General features: G+C 46.3%; 1 protein-coding gene across 4 annotated transcripts in view; it reads left to right on the forward strand.

The window, feature by feature from the left end:
* Nucleotides 1-13,379: 13,379 nt before the first annotated feature.
* The window catches only part of OTUD4 (OTU deubiquitinase 4), a 33,852-nt gene continuing 24,756 nt past the window's right edge, over nucleotides 13,380-22,475 (forward strand). For 2 of the 4 annotated variants that reach the window (XM_078863014.1, XM_078863011.1), the window contains exons 1-3: nucleotides 13,634-13,931; nucleotides 14,451-14,657; nucleotides 15,379-15,462. In XM_078863014.1, the coding sequence (XP_078719140.1) occupies nucleotides 14,517-14,657; nucleotides 15,379-15,462 (225 nt within the window). In that variant the 5' untranslated portion in view covers nucleotides 13,634-13,931; nucleotides 14,451-14,516. The other 2 variants (XM_078863013.1, XM_078863012.1) reach the window with 2 other exon arrangements.

Genomic DNA, 22,475 nt, shown 5'->3' on the forward strand with positions numbered 1-22,475 from the left:
ATAGTATTTGGCTGCTATAAATTTCCACGTGAAAAGCCACTTCGTTGAGCTATCATTTTCGGCCAGGTCGTTTCTGAAAAAAACAGCGAAATAACTAGTAATTTTTTTTTTCATTTAGAAACTAAAAACAACCAGGAGGGAGGTGGCCGGGCGGTTTCTAGGGTCAGAGCAATGACACAAACCTCTAAATCCATGCAGCCATCCATATGTCAACCGGGCTCTCGTGTGGAATGACCAGTGCTTGCACTAAAACAATCCTGGAATTTGGGTTTTGCGTTAATTTCACAAAACGACCCCCCCCCAATGAATGAGCAAACATGCCAAGCGGCAATTACCTACTGAAGATGAGTGCAGACCATGAGTGGGTTGAGATGGGCGGTGGTGTAAAGGAATGCAATGAGGTACCGCTGGCCAAAGCTTGGGCCTCCGGTGCAGGTGCACCGCCTGCACACATTCAACAGCTGAACAAACGCACTAACAATGCCATTTCATAACACGGAAGCCTCGACGATATCATTTATTACAGGAGACGCTTTGTAACAGTACGGTACGGTACTGCATTGCATGAACGGTGGATTTAAATCTACATATATATATAAATATAAAAGGCTAAGTTGTGAATGTGTGTCTGTTCAAAATGTTTAGCGTACTTCCCGACATGCAACAAACTTGAAATTTGCCATGTGGGTACTTTCCAGACTGTACACCATGCTAAAATTATTAAAATACACTTTTGTGGGGGGTTTTTTTTGGGGGGGGGGCTCAATAATGCATTTATTTTTTGCACAAGTGAGGTGTGACGTCACATCTGTCACGTGACCCGCGCACGTGGAAGCGTCACGCATTGTAGTGTAGCAGGTTAGCGCGCCGCGCTACGAATCCAGCGACCCGAGTTCGATTCCCGCTCACGGCCACCACCGGTGACGATTATTTCAACCGCTCCTGGGCCTCCCCTAGGTCGACTCAGCCTCAAACGAGTAACTGGTGTGTGAACATCGCCACTGGGAAGACAAAGGCGGCCGGGCGTGGTGGATCCAAGCTCGTGTGTATATAAAATACAGGATCAGAATCGTGAGTGTAAAGCCCAGTGAGCTTAAGGCCGACTCGACCGGTAGGCAACATCAAAGCATTCCACGGTTACAGTTCCGTATATCATCTCGAGAACGCTACGTTTGCTGCGAGACATTTCTATACGCGCGGTACAAGTGTTTGTTTTTATTCGCGCGAGTTACCCGTTAATCCACTTTATTAGGTAAACACATTCCTGCGGAGGGAGCTGGTAGGAACGTTGGGTTGCTCGGTCAATGGCCAGGGTCAACGGCGGCGTGGTGTATTCCGCAAATATGCCCGACTGAGGGCGGGCACAAGCCGGCGTGAGTAGGTTAAACGTTGAGTTTTATAAGGGCACCACGGGGTGACCAGCCCCTCCACAGCCAGCCCCACCCTCCCCACCCAGCCCCTCCCCACCCAGCCCCACCCAGCCCCACCCCTCCCACCCAGCCCCTCCCCACCCAGCCCCTCCGCACCCTCCCCTCTCCACCAAGCCCCTCCCTCCCTCCCCACCCAGCCCCTCCCCACCCAGCCCCTCCCCACCCAGCCCCACCCAGCCCCACCCCTCCCACCCAGCCCCTCCCCACCCAGCCCCTCCGCACCCTCCCCTCTCCACCAAGCCCCTCCCTCCCTCCCCACCCAGCCCCTCCCCACCAAGCCCCTCCCCACCCAGCCCCTCCCTACCCTCCCCTCTCCACCCAGCCCCACCCCTCCCATTTTTGGATGCACGACGGACGGAAACAATAATCCCCTGTGGGCTGGTGGAACCAGGTGGTTCCTACCAGTAAAACATCCCAGGTTGAGAAGACCCACTGCTCTAAGGAAGTGGTTACCATCCCCCCCGTTATCCGTGACTCAAATAAATGTCTTCAAGACGCCGGTGTATGGCAAGCAAGAGCTGTTGAGTTTAACACGGAGACTTTCGAGACCAATATCCATAATAGAGTTGTTGTTTTTTTGGGTTAGATCGCGTCAGGGACCGTCCATAAATGATGTCACGCACTTAGGGGGGGGGGGGGGTCAGAGAGTTTGTGACGATGTGTGAGGAGGGAGGGGGGGTTTGAGAAATGTGAGGTCACGTCAAAATGCGCAATTTTAAATAAATATAGACAACACGTTCTATTTAATTAAATAGACTTTTTAATAAATGTTTTCTCCTACAACATCAGAGTGCAGCGGCACATTAAATACGCACTACTATCCCAATAGTTTAAAGCGATTTGAAGCATGTTTTATTCTTTTTGAGGGGGGGTCTGACTATTTGTGACGCCGTGTGACGAGGGGGGGGGGGGGGGTCAAAAATCGTCCAAATTCGCGTGACGTCATTTATGGACGGCCCCTCAATATATAAATGTGTCGTTAAAACTCCGCCAACACACGAGTACAGCACTATACACTAGTGCTGTACTCGTGACAAATTGGCCACGTTCTGTTTACGTGACAACCCTTACTAGTTGGCCGTGTCGGGTGGTGGCGGGTTTGAACGACACATCTATATAACACGACCCTGCGGGGTGGGCTGGTAGGAACGAATAACCAAAGAATATAAACATCATGTATTATTACACTTGTTTAGCCAGGAAAGCCCCACTGAGTCAAAAGGTTTTTGTAGGGTCCTGCCAAGTGTTTGCAGTAGGGGGCGATGTTGATACACGGACGGACGGACCGACGGATTAATCTATTGGTGGTCTGGTCCACTTCGTTCCTACCAGTATTAGGCACTGATAAGGGGTTGACAGGTTTGATCTATATATTAGGCACTGATAAGGGGTTGACAGGTTTGATGTGCCAGCAACGTTCTTCCCCGGCCTGACTGGACATCTGTGAAAAAGAGCTTCATAGCTCATCGGATTCCTTCAGTATAAATACATGTGGTGTGATTCTGAAGTGCCTATTTTTACACGCCGTACGATGTACGATAATAGTGTTATCTTTTCCCCACACCTCCGATTACCACGATTGGCTATGTACGGTACGAAAGAAGTTGCACATAATAATATGATAATTCATCTTCTTGGTTCTTTCGGTAAAGTCACGTAGAATGGAAATAATAAAATAATAAAATTAAAACATAATAAAATAATTCTCACGACGTTTCGGCCATAACGCAAGCAGCCGTCCTCAGGTGGAGAACAGGTCTGTCGAGAAGACAGAGTCTGAATGACTCTGTCTCCACCTGAGGACGGCTGCTTGCGTTGTGGCCGAAACGTCGTGGGAATTATTATGTTTTATTATAATTATTTTATTATTTCCATTCTACGTGACTTTACCGAAAGAACCAAGAAGATGAATCCCTGCAGTCACGAAAGCTTTAAATCGAAATGTAATATGATAATTGGTTTTTTACCCTTTTATCTGGCAACAAAACTGACACCTTTTTTTACAAGGAGTCATGTTTGCAATGACCACAATACCTGCAATCGAAATGCAAACAAAAAACATAACTCTGATAATGTATGCACTGTCCTTGAAATTGATTGGTCCACACCCGAGACAGCTTTCTTTAGAGCCTAGTCTCACATGGTGTTGGACCAGATGACGCCAAAAGGCTCCAATGGTGAAGTTGCACATACATTCATTTTAGGTCAAGTCGACCTAGTGCATGCCCAGGACCTGTTCAGATATTTGTCACAGGTGTTGGCCGTGAGAAGGAATAGAACTCGCTGGTCGCTGGGTTCGTAAAAACTCCCCTCACCACCCGATTATAAACTACCACTTTGTAATGTGTGCGATACGTTTTGAAAAATGCTTTGCACTGGTTTTACAACAACCGTTTGGTAAATCGGTTTAAACCGGTTCATTTCCATATTTCGGGCAATTAGTGGGGAGTGGTGGCGCTCCGGTTAGCGCATTGCATCTCACCATCTTTCATTGACCAGCGTGGTGAAGTATGGTTAAACAACCCCCTCGACTAACGATATTGCAAGTCCTTCATCCAGTAGTGGAATGACAAAAGAGCTGAAATTAAGATAGTATGCGGTATGATTTCATATATTAAGTACTGTATTATAAACTATTGGTTATCCGTGTGATGAGTCATACTGAAATGTGAAACGATTAGAGAGATTAGTAGGGTGTAGTTGGTTTTAAATTGAACGGTTTTAGTCAAATCGGGTTTTCTGAACAAGTACATTTCGTCCGTAAGGAGCTAGTGGTACAAAGGGGTTTGCCTTTGAACAAAAATTCAGGTTTATTCTACCCAGCTGTCTATAAAACTTAACACGTGTTTTTTTTGGCTTGATTACGAATGGTGACTATCTGTAGGCTTTAGGGTTTTGGTTACGTATAGCAAGTTCTTCGGTCATAACTGCGATGACAGTGCTGAACGAGCACAAATAACAACAACAAAAACTCAATAGCTTACCTTCAATAGCACTGTGGCCTTAAAATACATTAATAAATATATTTAACTTAATATTTGTTTCAATTTAAAGGCAGTATTATTCACGCATGTATTGATTTTGTTGGTTAAATTGTAGGTGTGTATTTGGCAAAAAAAACCGTTTAAGGTATGTTCAGGGAATCCTAAAGTTTTAGTCCGTAAGTCTGGAGGCGTTTTTTTTTGCTTGTGATCTGGAAACACTGGTTTGGCGAGAAATCCACTCACTGCCCGCCCCCCTGCCCCTACAAAACAACAGCCGCCAATGCTGCTGCCAGATGTGGAGAATAAAAATACTGTGAACTCGGGCGCAAAATCCTCTAAATATAGTGAAACTTTGCGAAAACTACTAAACCAACCACCTCGATCGTGATGTTAGCTTTCAGTTGTCACATTCTCTCCCAGATAGGTAAAGGTGTTAAGGATCCTCAGGGTGGGGGGGGGTTATCGGAGCAGTGGTATCGTGGTTAGCGTGCTGTGGGATTGGAACCCAGCACCACAATGACTAACATGAGTGGCACAGTGATAACAGGATTGATCCTGTCAACCACCCCCCCACCACCCCCCCACCACCCCCCCCACCACCCCCCCACCACCCCCCCACCACCCCCTACCACCCCCCCACCACCCCCCACCACCCCCTACCACCCCCCACCAACCCGCACCGACCAGCATGCTGAAGTACATCTATGGGACCTTTTTTGCCAGAATCAAAATGATGAAAAATACTCTTAGGTTTTTTCAGTAAAGTCACGTAGGAATAAATAAATAAATAATAAATAATAGAAATAAAATAATGATGAAAAATATAAGAATAGGCTTTATCCTTTCTGGCATTAAAACAGGTGTTAAGATGTTCAAACACGAAATAGATACCTTTTGCAAGGCATCAGTTCTGCATTAACCACACGTACCTGTTGGTATAAAACATGTAAAACAAACATGGCTCTGATGATAATATATGCATTGTCTTTGAAACCGATTGGCCTAACTGCTCAACCCGAGCGATGATGCCCTGACACGTGCATGGTCGTTGTACTGGTCGCATTTTGGCGTTCTCTGGTCTGACACTGGTGAGACTAGGCCATAAAGAACAAGGCTGTCTCTGGTGTAGACCAATCAGTTTCAAAGACAATGCTTATGTTACCAGAGCACGTTGGTTTGCATGTTTTTCCACAAGGGGCCGTCCATAAATGACGTCACGCGATTTTGGACGATTCTTGACCCCCCCCTCGTCACACGGCGTCACAAATATGCCGTCACAAAGCTCTGCCCCTCCACAAAAAAAATAAAACATGCTTCAAATCGCTTAAAACTATTGTCATTGTAGTGCGTATTTAATGTGGCGCTGCACTCTGATGTTGTAGGAGAAAACATTTATCAAAAAGTCTATTTAATTAAGTAGAACGTGTTGTCTATATTTATTTAAAGTTGCGCATTTTGACGTGACGTCACATTTCTCAAACCCCCCCTCCCTCGTCACACATCGTCACAAATGTCTGACCCCCGCCCCCCTAGGTGCGTGACGTCATTTATGGACGGCCCCCAAGTCCGTGTGGTTATTGTAGACTTGGCGTTTGAACATCTTAACACCTCCTGGCCGCGAAAGCCTACGTGATAAACCTCCTGTTTTATTGCCAGACAGGGAGGGTAAAGTCTATGGTTATATTTTTCATGTCTTACAGCGTGAGGAGACCTTCATCCATTGGTGGATTGAGAATGACAATTTTTTTTTATTTTAAGGGATCCTATAAGAAATCCTAAAAGTCACAAATTCAAACCTGTCAACCCCTTATCAGCGCCTACCTTATACATCTCAACGTTCATCCTACAAAGTCCCATCACAAAGGAGAAACACAAACAAATAAACAAAAAATAAGTAATATTTAAAAATCCTTTTTTAAAAACACGCTTTAATGAAATGTACCGTACGAGTAATGGCAGAACTCCACGACTCCAGGAAATGGCCCCGAGGCTTTCTATAACGTAAGGGGCCTTGGTCATTTACAGCCAACGTCAGTTGAGCATGGACAATTAGACCCAAGGCGAAACATAACGTATAAAAAAGATGGTTTACAAATATTTTCTTTTCTTTTTAATGATAGAATACAGTATTGTCATCAGTATGACATAAGTATACAAAGTTTGTAGTCGATACCACATTGGGAAGTATCTTAAAATTGAGTTACAAGATTTGAGGATACGACAACAACAACAGACAGAGTGAGTTAATAGAAAGCGTGTAAAATAAATGGCCTGTATTGAAATGGCTGTATGCCATATCGACCCGAAAGCTCTATCCCTATACAAGAATACGGGTAAACCGTATGGGTTGATAGGTATACTTCTATACACTACTATACACTACACTATACACTACACTATAAACATTGCCCTATTGAAATGGCTGTACGCCGTATGGACCTGAAAACTCAATTGCACTCGACAAGAATATGGGGTAAACCCTATGGGTTAACAGCTTATGCGAATTCATACACGTCAACCCCAATCGGTTCAAATCGGTGGGACCCCCGACTGAAAAACGTTGGGAAAACCCCCAAAAAACTGAGAGAGAAACCCAAGAAAAGAGAGAGAGAACGCCAAGAAACTGGGAGGAAGCACCAAGGGATTGATCGATTCAAGAATCCAAGAATAAAACCCAATAATCAGAGTTACACACCAACTTAAGTGTCCCGCAGGTAAGGGCGAGTCCACTTTTGGAGAAGATGGGAAGAAGGTTGTCACTAAACAATGCTTGCATATCACAAATTAGTGAAACTCCCCCAAAGTAAACGATTCATATTGATAACCTTCAACAGTTGTTATTACTTTCCCGCTTCTTGCTCAGAGAGAGGCTGTGACTCTAGGCACACGTAAAGATCTAAGACCGGATCCAGCGGCAGTAGCTGCCGGTGCATTGCAGTAAAGAGGGCCCAGTCAAGTAGATTATTTACAACAGGTAAACAACAACAGACAACGCGAGGATCCATTGCGCGCCCCGTGAGACACTCAGCATAGATGACACTGGTCAACAAAAAAAAAATTCTGGCCTGGACTTTTGCAGCTGTTTTAGACTAATTTCAGGGTACTGATTCCAAATCTGATCTCAGATTTGCTCTATCACATCATTTTTATGCTATCGGCATACCCCATTTTCATTGATTTTACCCGAAATTAACTCTTGTCACTTATGATTGCAAGTTGTTGCGAGTCAGTGGCTGCTTTAGTGTTAAAATATGGTGCTGTATTTTTAGGATAGTGTGTTTATAATATTATTTTATGTAGATATCCACATTTATTTAATATTTTTCTTCTGCAGTTTTTATTCAAAATGCAATATTTGATATCTCAAAAACCTGATGTGATAGACAAAAACAGATTTGGAATCAGCACCTCAAAATTACCTTAAAACCTTTGGAATACCTTATGCCAGAAAAAGTGTGTTGACCAGTGTTATCAAGGGTAACTCGTGAGATTTGACACGTGTGCAACTTAGAGCTACTATCCCAAATGTCCTAAAGCTGTTTTAAAAACGAATTTATGCGATCTTGGGGGGCAACCACTGGTTTGGCAATTTTTTGACATTCACCCTCCCATTTAGTCTACCCCAAACGTTCATGATGATGAGATGTAGTGCAGCATTTGTTTAAACCATAACATCAGTGGCGAGTGATATCTTCCCCACTTTCACCGGTCAGCACTGGTCAGCCTGGCCAAACAAACACCCATGATTCACACGGCATGGGGAGGCATTTATTAAGCAGTGCATTTACAAAGGGCTGTCAATTTATTTCTGGGCTGTACAATTTGCATATCGCAGGACATGTAAAATATCAGACACAATTACAGAATAAAATAATAAAAATAAAATCAAACATAATAAAATCATTCTCACGACGTTTCGGCCACAACGCAAGCAGCCGTCCTCAGGTGAAAAACAGGTCTGTCGGAAAGACAGCTGTCTTTTCGACAGACCTGTTTTTTCCGACAGACCTGTTCTTCACCTGAGGACCGCTGCTTGCGTTGTGGCCGAAACGTCGTGAGAATTATGTTATCATGTTTTATTTTTATTATTTCCCTTCTACGTGACTTTACCGAAAGAACCAAGAAGATGAATCCCTGCAGTCACGAAAGCTTTAAATCGAAAAATACAATTACATAAATATAACAATCGTCACATATTCACACAACCTGCACCAAGATGCTCTTAAGCCACCCCTATTCATGTACAATACACACGACCATTATCTACTATAATACTCCAACTAGAAATCCCGGCTCCTAACCCACTTTAAAACCCGTCAGAAATTGACGTAACACCTCCACTTTCGCACACTGACACATTCACACCACCCCAATCGTCAACATGCCACTCCCACCCGCTCTGTCACACAGAGACATGCCATCAGGATCAAACGAACTCTTTATCCCCAACATCATACACACACACATACCCATCCTCATTATAAGACACACTCTAGTCTCAATCACAACACACAAGCACGCGACACACACACACGCGAGGCATGTGACGGTACTATAATCCCAACTATTAGATACGTTATCCAACAACCAAAACACCCAGACTATAAGAACACCCACCCTCAACATAACACACATTCATACCCCCCACCATAACCGCACTTGCCCCTACTACAGTGATAATACGCACTAAAAATCACCATCATCTGACACACTACAACAAAGACAAAGATGCCCCGTGTAGCCTCAACAGACTGTTGGGGCAAGTGCTGTTAGCGAGCACCTATGAAGGCCTGCGAATGTTTGAACCGGTCCTGGGTCTTCCCCTAGGTTGACTCAGCCTTAAATGAGTGCTTTGTGCGGTTGTGTGAAATCATCGTCAATCAGGAGACAAAGGCGGTTGTGCGTGGTTGCTGGCCACCCCACCCCCTCGTGTACCATAATACAACCCCCCCCCCCCACTATCAAACACACACACACCACTCCCCCATCATTCACACACTGACGTCCCCCCCCACCATTACCCATCCTATAACACACACACACAGACACAAATCCTCCACCCATCACGCCCACGCATATACAGCCCCACGACTGCATACAAACTCTCTCGTCACTCCCCCATCTTACACACACTCTCTCAGGCTAACCCCCCCCACCACCACCAATGTTTCTCACTCACAAAAGCATGACCCCCCCCCCACACACACAACACTCTCAGAGGGCCAATCCTCCATCTCTCCTCTCTCTGGCTCACATAGTCACACAGCTACGCCACTCCCTCATCTCTCACACGCAAACACTCCCCCATAGCCACACCCCCATCACGCAGACACACACACAGATCACAGCCCTCATACTCACAGTCCCACGCCACTCCCTCTGTCACACAGACACGCATTCCCCCATCACACACACACATCATACACAGTCTCACTCTACTCCCTCTGTCACACAGACACACATTCCTCCATCACACACACACACCTCATACACACAGTCTCACTCTACTTCCCTCTGTCACACAGACACACATTCCTCCATCACACACACACACATCATACACAGTCCCACGCCACTCCATTTGTCACACAGACACACATCCTCCATCACACACACCTTACACAGTCTCACTCTACTGCCCTGTCACACAGACACACATTCCCCCACCACACACACACACCTCATACACAGTCTCACTACTCCCTCTGTCACACAGACACACATTACTCCATCACACACACACATCATACACAGTCTCACTCTACTCTCTCTGTCACACAGACACACATTCCTCCATCACACACACACACATCATACACAGTCCCACGCCACTCCATCTGTCACACAGACACACATCCTCCATCACACACAATCTTACACAGTCTCACTCTACTGCCCTGTCACACAGACATACATCCTCCATCACACATACACATCATACACAGTCCCACGCCACTCCCTCTGTCACACAGACACACATTCCCCCATCACACACACACACACACACCTCATACACACAGTCTCACTCTACTGCCCTGTCACACAGACTCACATCCTCCATCACACACACACCTTCTCAGTCAAACAGTTCCACGCCACTCCCTCTGTCACACAGACACATTCCGCCACCACAAACACACATCACAGAACCCACCCCCTCACTCACAGTCCCACGCCACTGCCCTATCACACAGACACACATTCCCCCATCACACACACATCATACACAGTTACACGCCACTCCCTCTGTCACACAGACACACATTCCCCCATCACACACACCTCATACACACAGTCTCACTCTACTCCCTCTGTCACACAGACACACATTCCCCCATCACACACATCATACACAGTCTCACTCTACTCCCTCTGTCACACAGACACACATTCCTCCATCACACACACACATCATACACAGTCTCACTCTACTCCCTCTGTCACACAGACACACATTCCTCCATCACACACACACATCATACACAGTCCCACGCCACTGCCCTGTCACACAGACACACATTCCTCCATCACACGCACACAAAACCCACCCCTCACAGTCTCACGCAACACCCACACGTCTCTTTCTCTCGCACACACACACACACTCCCCCGTCACACACACACCTCAACACACACACACACCTCAACACACACACTCCCCCGTCACACACACACACCTCAACACACACCTCAACACACACACTCCCCCGTCACACACACACACCTCAACACACACACCTCAACACACACACCCCCGTCACACACACCTCAACACACACACACACCTCAACACACACACTCCCCCGTCACACACACACACCTCAACACACACACCTCAACACACACACACACGCCCGTCACACACACACACCTCAACACACACACACACACCCCCGTCACACACACCTCAACACACACACACACTCCCCCGTCACACACACACCTCAACACACACACACACTTCCCCGTCACACACACACCTCAACACACAGACACACACACACCTCAACACACACACCTCAACACACACACACACCCGTCACACACACACCTCAACACACACACACCCCCGTCACACACACCTCAACACACACACACACACCTCAACACACACACACACTTCCCCGTAACGCACACACACCTCAACACACACACACACCCGTCACACACACCCCTCAACACACACACCCGTCACACACACACACACCTCAACATACACACACACCTCAACACACACACACACTCCCCCATCACACACACCCCCCCGTCACGCACACACACACCTCAACATACACACACACCTCAACACACACACACACTCCCCCATCACACACACCCCCCCGTCACGCACACACACCTCAACACACACACACCCCCGTCACGCACACACACCTCAACATACACACACACACCCCCGTCACACACACACACCTCAACACACACACACCCCCGTCACGCACACACACCTCAACATACACACACACACCCGTCACACACACACCTCAACACACACGCACCCCCGTCACACACACACACCTCAACACACACACACACCCCCCCGTCACACACACACACACCTCAACACACACACACACTCCCCCGTCACACACACCTCAACACACACACCCGTCACACACACACACACACCCGTCACACACACACACCTCAACACACACACACACCCCCGTCACACACACACACACCTCAACACACACACACACACTCCCCCATCACACACACACACCTTAACACACACACACACTTCCCCGTAACGCACACACACCTCAACACACACACACCCCCGTCACACACCTCAACACACACACCCGTCACACACAAAGTCCCACATGACACAAAGACAAAGAATCCCGCTTACAGCCTTTCACAGCCTGTAGGGGGCAAGTGCTGTTAGCGAGTGGCCAGCACCACGCCCGGCCGCCTTTGTCTCCCCAGTCGCTACGTTTACTACACACGGAGCACCAAGTACTCATTTGAGGCTGAGTCGACTACCGCTATCAAGCACACGGTCTCAGACCACTGTCAAAACACAACACAGTGGTGTGAGACTGTCAAAAAACACAGCCACACACACACACACGCGCGTGTCACGTGACTCCCCCCATCTCACACAGTCACACACACAGCCATACGGCACTCCCCCATCACACACACTCCCCCATTACAAAGATTCCCCGTGTAGCCTTAACAGACTGTAGGGGCAAGTGCTGTTAGCGGGCACCTATAAAGGCCACGCACGTACTCTCTCCCTATCACACACGCACACAGCCCCCATCACACACACACTCCCCCATCACACACCACACACCCCCATCACACACACTTACCCCATCACACACACACTCCCCCATCACACACACACTCCCCCATCACACACCACACCCCCCATCACACACACACTCCCCCATCACACACACACTCTCCCATCACACACCACACACCCCCATCACACACACACTCCCCCATCACACACACACTCCCCCATCACACACCTCAACACACACACACCCCCATCACACACACACATTTACACCCATACGCCCCCACCACACACACACCACACACACACACCACACCCCCATCACACACAGACCACACACCCCCCCCCACCACACACCCCACACACACACACCACACACCCCCCACCACACATACACACACCCCCCCCACACACACCCCCCCCCCACACACACACCACACAACCCACACACACCCCCCCACACACACCACACACACACCCCAACACCCCACACATACACACACCACACACACACCCCAACACACACACACCCCACACACACACCACACACACCCCCCCCCCCACACACACCCCCCCCCCCCCCACACACACACCACACACCCCACACACACCACACACCCCCCACACACACCCCACACCACACACACACCCCACACCACCCCCCCACCACACACATACACACACCACACACACACCCCTCTCTCCCCTCCCCCACTGTGGCCATGATGCCGGAAGTGACTCGCGACTCCGCGCAGAGTTGCGGAATGGCGCTGGCGCGGCGGAGCGCGGCTCCTGCAGGCTCCTCGGTAGCGGCGAGGAGGAGGCGATCGCTCCTCCAGTGACACAGCCCCATCCTCAACCACGAGCAGAAGCAGCAGCAGCAGCCAGCCAGCCAGCCTTGCTCAGCCAGCACCCTGGGCGGTGTGGGGGTGAGGGCAGGAGGGAGGTTGGTGGGACGAGGGGTGAAAGAGCGGCGCTAAGGGGGCCGGAGCGCGGGTAGCCGGGGGTGGGGAGAAGGAGGGGACAGGGACACCCCCCCTCCTCCTCCTCTTCTTCCTCCTCCTCCTCAAAGCTCATCATCATCATCCTTCTCCTACCCCCCCCCCAAGCTCCTCTTCATCGCCGAGGCTTTGCTTGGGCCGTGCTGCGTTCGCGGTGTTCGAGGCGTCCATGGGGCGCCGTCACTTTCACGTTTGGCGCCTCAGCGTTGGCGACTGAGTGGGGATCGGTGGGGTGGAGGTAGGGGGGGGGGGGTCTTGTTGTTATTGTTTGTTGTTGTTGTTGGTTGTTGTTTTTGATTCCACCCTCCACCAACAAAGCATCCGACGGACGCATGTTGATGTTTGTGGTTATTATTCATGCGTTGTTGTTATCGGCGTAATCGTCATTAGCATCGTCGTCGTCATTTTTTCTTCTTCTTAAAGATGTTGTTTATTGTGAATTCCTTCCTCACCGCTACATTGTAATCGGCAGTATCTTTAAACGAATTTTCGCTGTTTTGTACTTGGGTAGATTTGCCTTTTCTTCTTCATAAGCATCATCATCATCGTCATCAACAACAACAGCAGCAGTCGTCTTTATCGCTCCATTGCTTGTTCTCTTGTTGTTTGAAGAGCTTGCTATTCTTGACACTAGCACCACCACCATCATCACCTTACCACCGCCAACAACAATCGTTCCGCTGTTTTAATCGCCCCCCTTTTGTCCCCTTTGATGGTCCACCACCATCACCACCGCCATCAACAACAACAACATTAGCGACATTACTAACAACCAACCAACCAACCATTATCACCACCACCACCACCTCGTCCAACGAAGAGCATGTACAAACACAAAAGACTTGCAGTGGTGCAACCACACTCCCAACAACAATCAATCGACGAGTATCTGTCCAGCCACGGCCTCTATCGGAAGTTCATAGCCAAAGATGGGTCCTGTCTCTTCAGAGTCGTGGCAGAGCAGGTAAGAGATGTTTGTGTGTTTGTTTGTGTGTTTGTTTGTGTTGTGGGTTTTAAAGATGTCATAGCCATCAACCCATACGATGTGGGGTTACTCTGTATTCTTGTACAGGGAAATTGAGTTTGCAGGTCCATACGGCCTACAGGCGTTTGAATGCGGGCACATTTTTGTTTTAATTTGTCTTTTTGTGTTGATCTCCTTGTGATGGGACTTTGTAGGATGAACGTTGAGATTTATAAGGGGACACGGGGTGACCATTGAGGTCTAACTTGGTCTGTGATAAGGTAGGGGGACACTGGTAAGGGGTTGACAGGTATGAAATGTATTTGTCGTTTTTGGTGAACTTAACATGCCGTATACGCTTGGTGTTGTGTCATGTTGCTATTGTGTTGTGTTGCTATTGTGTTGGTAGTAGTGGTGTGTGTGGTGGTTGTGGGTGAGTTTTGGAAAATGAACGAGCACATGTTGAAGTTGTTTCGTGACATCTGTGAACGTTACACGCCCACTTTCTGTCCCCCCCCCATCTTCATCATTTGTCTGGAAATGTTCATTGTTTTGAATACTCTACAACGTCCATTCACAATTTGACATGGCGTGAACATCATAATTACTGCTGCAGTTCACAACAACAATGGCATTATGACAGTAACATGCTTGGCCCATTGTTGTTGTTGTTGAATTACTCTTGTGGTGTCCTTTGTGTCCCCCGACTTGTGGCGTGTAGGTGTTCCACACACAGTCCCTCCATGTGGACGTAAGGAAAGCGTGCGTTGCCTTCCTACGAAGGAATAAAGACAAGTTTGAAGCGGTGAGTTCTGTCACTTGCGTCTTACATCACCTCGTGTTCAATGAGCCCTCGGGCTCCCATTTCTGGCGGTGTTCATTGATAACTTGCTTGATGGATTTAGACGTTATAGATCTTGACACAACCAGTGGCTTTAATCTTGTTTTATATACCGAGGGAGATTACGTTCATGGTTGTGATGGTGTTGCTGCTGGTAGCAATGGTGTGGGTGGAAGGTGATTACAATGGTGTGATATTGTATGCAGACTTCAGTTTGACAACAGTGCATTTTATTGAAAGTGTTTTCATTGGACCATCAGCCAAAGCCATTGCGCAGGAAGCGAAACATCAAAACAAGTTCTGTTACATTTGAAGTGAGAAGGCCAGAATTTCGGATCCTGGTTTTGAGGGTTCAACGGCATCCCTCCGCCGTTGATATGAAAATGAGTAATATTGCGTGACGTGAACATTGGCTGTCAATTTGGAAACAAATATTTACCATCGATGGGAATGTTGAATTGTCAGTAATTGACTCAGAGCCGCCAACACAGATTTTCACCAGGACATTTCTCAGCTGAGCAGCCACTTGCGTTTGTGCCGTATATACATACAAGACATCCTATTGTAAATGACGTTATCATCTTAGCCAACTCTCGCAGTGTTTCACCGACAACCTCGGCTTAGGATGTTAAGTTGTTTCGGTGTATTCATTTCGGCTGTGGACGCTTGCGCGAGGTCTTTCTTGGTTTTATATCTCATCCAGGCGGAATGAACGCGTCAAGAAATGTAAACTGACGCCGTTTATCATAAAAGTTACGACCCGTGGGTGTCTGTTAATCTCTTTCAACTACATCACGTTATTACCCAGTAGCTGCCGCTGTTGCTACAGCATTTACAAAGCATACATGAAAAAGATATGTTATAGTTGAGGAATCGTTACAAATCAGTTGTTTTGATGCTCCTAAATTAACTGTAGTATATATAAACACACTGTAAAAAAAATATATGACGTGTACAATTTTAAACAAAGCAGCCAGAGTAAAGTTTATATTTTGTAAAGAATGCAGTGAACAATTTGGTTAAAGTTCTTTCTGGAATCATCAACTTTATTATGACTATAATACTTATACACAGTCTTTTCTCAAAGCGTACATGAAACAGTTGGTAGAACTTTTTATCGCTTAAAAAGGGTTTTCGTCTGAAGCAATGTTTCTAAAGTTGGCTACACAGTACGGTACATTGCCAGGTGATATCACAATTGGGGTTGCTCCTAAGAACTCTCTGCACATCACGAATATTAATTACAACTACCAGTGCAGCCATAGATATTTTTGGAACGACGGTGTATACCTGAGTAGTCCCGCAGGAGAAAATACGGTGGATTATTTGTAATATCCCATGACTGTGAGAGATGGCGATGTCTTGAATGGGGGCTTGTTGCAGCAGTGGATGGATCTTGGCCGTTGATTATGACTGTGTGTACATATTCCACTGAGGTTTTTAATTGCGGAGATGCATTGTGTGATATTATGATCAACTATTGTTACAAATTGCCTGGTCCTGCCATCAAATTAACCGACCAATCAGTGTCAATGTTACCCCAGACTGAACAGTAGTAAAATACCGTGTGATTGGTTGGTTGTTGCCGGAAGGGTGGTTATTTGCTTTATTAAGGCCCGGTTGCCATGCCCATTTATAAGGTGGCTGTGGTCTTCCCTTAATGAAGCTGTAATTGGGGCTCTGTAACCAAGGCCTAGCAGTGGTGCTTTGGCGAGATCAATTACAATTGTATTTGTGTAATTCGTAATGGTTTGCCATCACAATGTAATTGTTACTATCATTTCAGCTCTACAATGCTCCCGTAATTATAATTATAACTGGCCCCAGGTATGGATGTCATAAGCTTGTCGTTCCTCAGCCACACTGGTCCTTTCACGCAACACAATTGACCCTGGGCTTCAGGGCTGACCTAGAAACCATTGTGAGGTTGTGGGGTCAACGTGACCCGGCGTTTACAGGCTGTGACATCACCACATCAACCGCTGACACCATGTTGGATTTGAAACAACACTCACACAAATTGCAAATGTTTGGGTGTTTTAAAAATATAGCCCGAGTAATGAGCTGCAACCATTGAGGGCGACCAATGCGGAGATGGAGCGATTAGATCTCTTCGTGTGCTGGAGCGAGATGGATTGTTACATCGTTGTATGCTGGTCGAGGGCTCGTGGTGGCATGGAGGGGCCTTCATCCAGCAGTGGATAGATGAAGATTTCAAATGCAATCCAAAGTGCACTTGCAATTACTGAGCATTCTCCAAGGTCTTCACATCCATGTCGTCTGCCTCAGGGAGGTGTGACGATGTTGGTGTGGATGAGTGCTTGTTCAGTTCGTTGTTGAAATGGAACAGTTATTTGTGACCAACTTAATACGTGATGCAGGAACCCATACGTGACCAGGTTTAAAGCCGGTATATATTTAACTGAGCAACTTATTTAAATGTTCTCATCAGAACGTTTGTGGATTTAATATTGTGGAGAGCACAGCGTGTGGGTTCAATAACATTTGCATTTTTTAGTGATTAGAAATTATTTGATTATTTTCCGTATTATTTTGTTTGAATATTAAATAAAATACATCGGAGCTCTGCTAAGGTGCTTTTTGGCCTCTTCATAAAAGGGGGCCATTTTTTATTCATTTTTCAGGATATATTGTCCATCTTGGTCTGCCTCCAGTGTACATAACCGACTTCGAGCTGAGTGAAACATTAGACCACTTTTTGAGGATCAATGGCTTGTAGCTGTGTTGGAGGAGGCTGGTTTTTTGGACCACTTTTTTGGTGAGGGAACAGATTGATTCTTAGTGGCATCACTTGAAGACTACTTGCCTCGACTGCATCAGCCATTGGCGTTCCCACATTTAATCGGGAATCTTACTGTCTGGCTGGCTGGTAAAAACCTGAAAATTACTTCTTTAGTGTAATGCTGACAATGCAGTCTTTCACAAGTTTTGCAGCGTTGTGATGGATGCACTGTGTAGGGGCGGGGGGGGGAGCAGTGGTAAAGTATTTGTGTACTGCACCACCACTTTTCTTCACTATATCTTTTACATGTCGACCTGAATGATTCCCGGCCACGGTTTACACCGTTGGCGAGTGATATCTGAACTTGCCCTGTGCCTCTCGTACTTTAACCACCTGCACTGACCACTGTGGCGCAGTATCGTCGAACAACCTCCGAAGACCAAAGGACAGAGGGAAGCCTCCAACCGAATTGGATTGCAAAAGGGCCGTTAATTTATTATTATGATGATTCCGAAGGTGGTAGAAATTGACTATTTTCTTTTAACAAAATAAATAAGCACACAATGTCTCTTTCATATGTGTGTCTCTCCACTTGAAGCATTTAAGTATTTCTCACGCAACCCATCGCCGCACAGCCTTTCTGGAAGTGCATAATTTCAGCGGCATTGACTCAGTACGCGCAAATTATGGACAGGTTTCGACATGTTAGTGGCTCATCAGCAGTGTCGGGCTTGTTTGATTCCTGTCTTTTTTGTTTACTTGAAGTTTGTAAATAACGGTGAGTAGCATGTAATGGTGTAAACATTCAACCTTACCTGGTGATTCGAGGAATATTTGACATTCTGGCTCTAAAATCAATTCAAGAATGCATTATTTATTTATCACTTAGTGGTTGCAGCGGTCACGTGAACCCATTACATATCTAAATATCGATTCTTACAAAAGTGATTTGACACGCGTATCGTGAGTTGAATAACGGGCATTGATCGATGCATCATTCTACCTCTTTAACTTGCTGACGCGCCCATACTAGACGTCTGAAAAGAGCTTCATAGCTCATCGGCTTCCTCTAGTCGAAATAAAGATTTTGATACTTGTAGCCAGTCAAAACCAGTATTTGAAGGAAATTGCAACCCAAATGAAGACATGCCTTGTTGATACAAACTTTCGCTGTGTTTTGGTCTACCCCAACATTATCTTCGCTCACAATGAAACGATTTTACGATCTGTACTATAGGTATTGGATTTACATAGCATCGAATTTCAACCGAATCTCAAGACACTTCTACAGAAAAGGAGTGGGACATGGGCATCCTGGAGAAAGGGGGCACAATTCACATTTACTTCCAAGGCACACAGTCTCGTGATGGAAATTACGGAGGTCAGACTGTTCTGTAATCGGACCAATGTGCTCCTGTTCTAAGTGACCTCAAACTGTACGAGTATTTTTTTCTTCTTCTTAATAACAGTTCAGGAAATACAGCCAAGGTTTTCTATTTGATGGTTGTGGTGCATGTTCATTTAAGGAGGTGTCGCTTACCTGTCTTAACGGCAGATCCATCGCTCATTACATATGTTTGCCCAAGGCCCCTGGACTAATTCAATGATGTGTTTTCACTTTTTCTGCACTCACTGGTGACCAGAAGGCACCTAATAATGCATCGTTTCACTGATTAAAACCAGGTCTTACTCTTGCGATACATGCATTGAATCATGAGCGTCAGAACCCATTATTAAGAGTTTACGCATATGATTGTTATACAGTTATCACACTTCAGATAGTGTAGCGAACAAAACGGTACAATAGAGGCAGAAAAAAGGAAAACAATACAAATGACACGGCAAAACACGATTACGAAAAAAACATTGATTCTGGCATTTAATCATGGCCTTATATCGGGGAAAACTCATCCAATTGCTGGAGAAGTTAATCATTGCGTGCCTAGTGACCAGGCTGAGACGGTCACATTTCTTGCACTCGCAAATCTCGTTCGGTCATGGTCGGCTGCCTGCACCGAAATCAACAATCTCGGATTTGCTGGCTCAGGGTTTCTGACTTTGTTGTTACGATTCTCCCCAACTGTCCAGCCACCTCATTGCCCATTATTTTTTTCAAAGAAAATACTTACCCATGACCAAATCATCCAGAATGCACCCGATGTTGTCACATCTCGGAAGTCAAGTATGGTTTATTCTGGTTAGTGCTTGGATGGGCGACCGCTATGAACAAACAGGTTGTTACAAGGGCTACGAGGCTGCCCTAGTTGGCAGCCGAGGGCAGTGCGGCAAAATCCGTTGTTGTGCCGCACTTCTATGTTCCCCTCCTATACACTCCCCACTCTCACCAACCCGCACTGACCGGCATGGTGAGGGTACGGTCAAATAACTTGGACACGCAAAGCGGGGAGGCCGCCGTCATTCAGCAGTGGATTTCCAAAAGGGGTCTACTTGAACTATTACACTTAATCAGTTTGACCCCGATCCTAAGTGAACATTTATCTGGCACACAATGGCCAACTGTTGGTGTTTGAGGCTATCCGCCACTGTTCACATCGTTGCGTTATCGGAAGAGGGGCTTCAAAAGCTGGCAAAGTGTTTGGAGCCAAGAGAGGAGTTTTCAAAATTGCCTCCAATTGTCCATGCTCTAATTTCTTCAGGAAGCTAAACATGGGAGCCTTTGTGGTAATGATACCAGTTAATTAAATGATTTGTAGTGTTAACCTCTGGTGTACGATACTCATGCACAAACATGCATTTGCCTATGCAACATTTAAAATAAGTTTGTTAACTCACAGCCTTTTTGTAAAGCTACTGCTGGATAAAGGCCTCCCCACATGTGCTGGTCATGAGGCTTGTTTCGCCATATTTCTCCCCACTGGTCAGTTCAGGCTAGTGAAGGAGGGACCCAAGACTGGTTCAAGTATCTCTTTCCACCAACATTCGCCGTGGCCGGGAATTGAACTCAGGGGTTGGTCTGGTTCAAAGCTCATTCTGCTAACCACTGCACCCACCACTCCATCCGGCATACGGATTCAATACGCTTTGTATATCCATATATAATTGATAAAAATCCAATACAGACGTAAAGTGCGGCGTTCATCCTGTAGTGGATAGTTCATGGCTTCTGATGATAATGAGAGATTTTAGATATTTGACAAATGTTCATTTTGGCAAGTTGAGTGTGATACCAATAACGGTTTGACCTTTATGAACATATTTGTTTGTTTTCCTTTCCGTGTTATTGTAGGAAAGAATGTGGTCCATACAGACTTGGTGTTCCTATCAGAAGTCACGTTTGCGTGCAAGCCCTTACGAGTGCCAGGTTTCTTCAGAGTGATTTAATTTGCATCCCCGTTACGTCAGGGAGAGGGGGTGCTGAAGGCTGAGCCCCCTTGTGTGGCGATGCCATTGTAGCGAAATGTTATCTGCCTCGTCCGGTATACAGGAGATCGTGGGTTCGATCCCAACCCTGATGTGCATGTGTTTTTGGAGTTTGCATATTCTTCCCGTGGTCACGTGGATTTTTCTCTGGGTTCTCCGGTTTTTCTGCCTGCATTTATAAACATTGGTTTCGAGTATTTAGCTGATATACATTTCCACACGATGAACTGCTTCGTTGCACTATCATTTGTGGCCAGGTTGCTTTTGAAAAAGAGCTGTATAGCTCAGTGGGCCTTACCTGGTAAAATGAAAAAAAATAGTTTTTAGATAATTCTAGTTTTCGTGTAAATTTTGAGAGGTTAAAGTTTGTTAAAAAAAATCTTAATCAATGTAATAACCGCATTCTTGCAAAACTTTCTTGGCTGCCTTTTAATAATAGAAAACAGATCCCCAAAGGGGGCTTCCGCTTGGCTAAATTCATTGTTGTGTAGAAACGTTAATACTCGAATGACTAGAACTTGTGAGAAGAAATTAAAATGCAATTAGTTACAGTGGCAAGAGCACTGAACTCAGTTGCAAGTTCACATTCTTCGCTGCGGGTTGACTTTGCCCGTAATACCTCCAGGGAGCAGAAAATAAGTAGCACTTTTTAAGGCATTTATCATGGTCGTCCTGTGGATACACCAGTTGCTGCCATAGGAATGTGGAATTTCCACCACTCTCTCAGGGCTGCCAAAGGAGATGAGCATCGCTGCACGCTTGCTCGACAATGTAGACACGTTGACCTGACTTTCACTGCAGGTTATTCATAGCGAAAAATTACAAATGAGTTCTGCAGCTGCGAAACTGTCTT

This window comes from Lampetra fluviatilis, chromosome 15, assembly GCF_964198595.1.
Source record: "Lampetra fluviatilis chromosome 15, kcLamFluv1.1, whole genome shotgun sequence".
NCBI lineage: Eukaryota > Metazoa > Chordata > Hyperoartia > Petromyzontiformes > Petromyzontidae > Lampetra > Lampetra fluviatilis.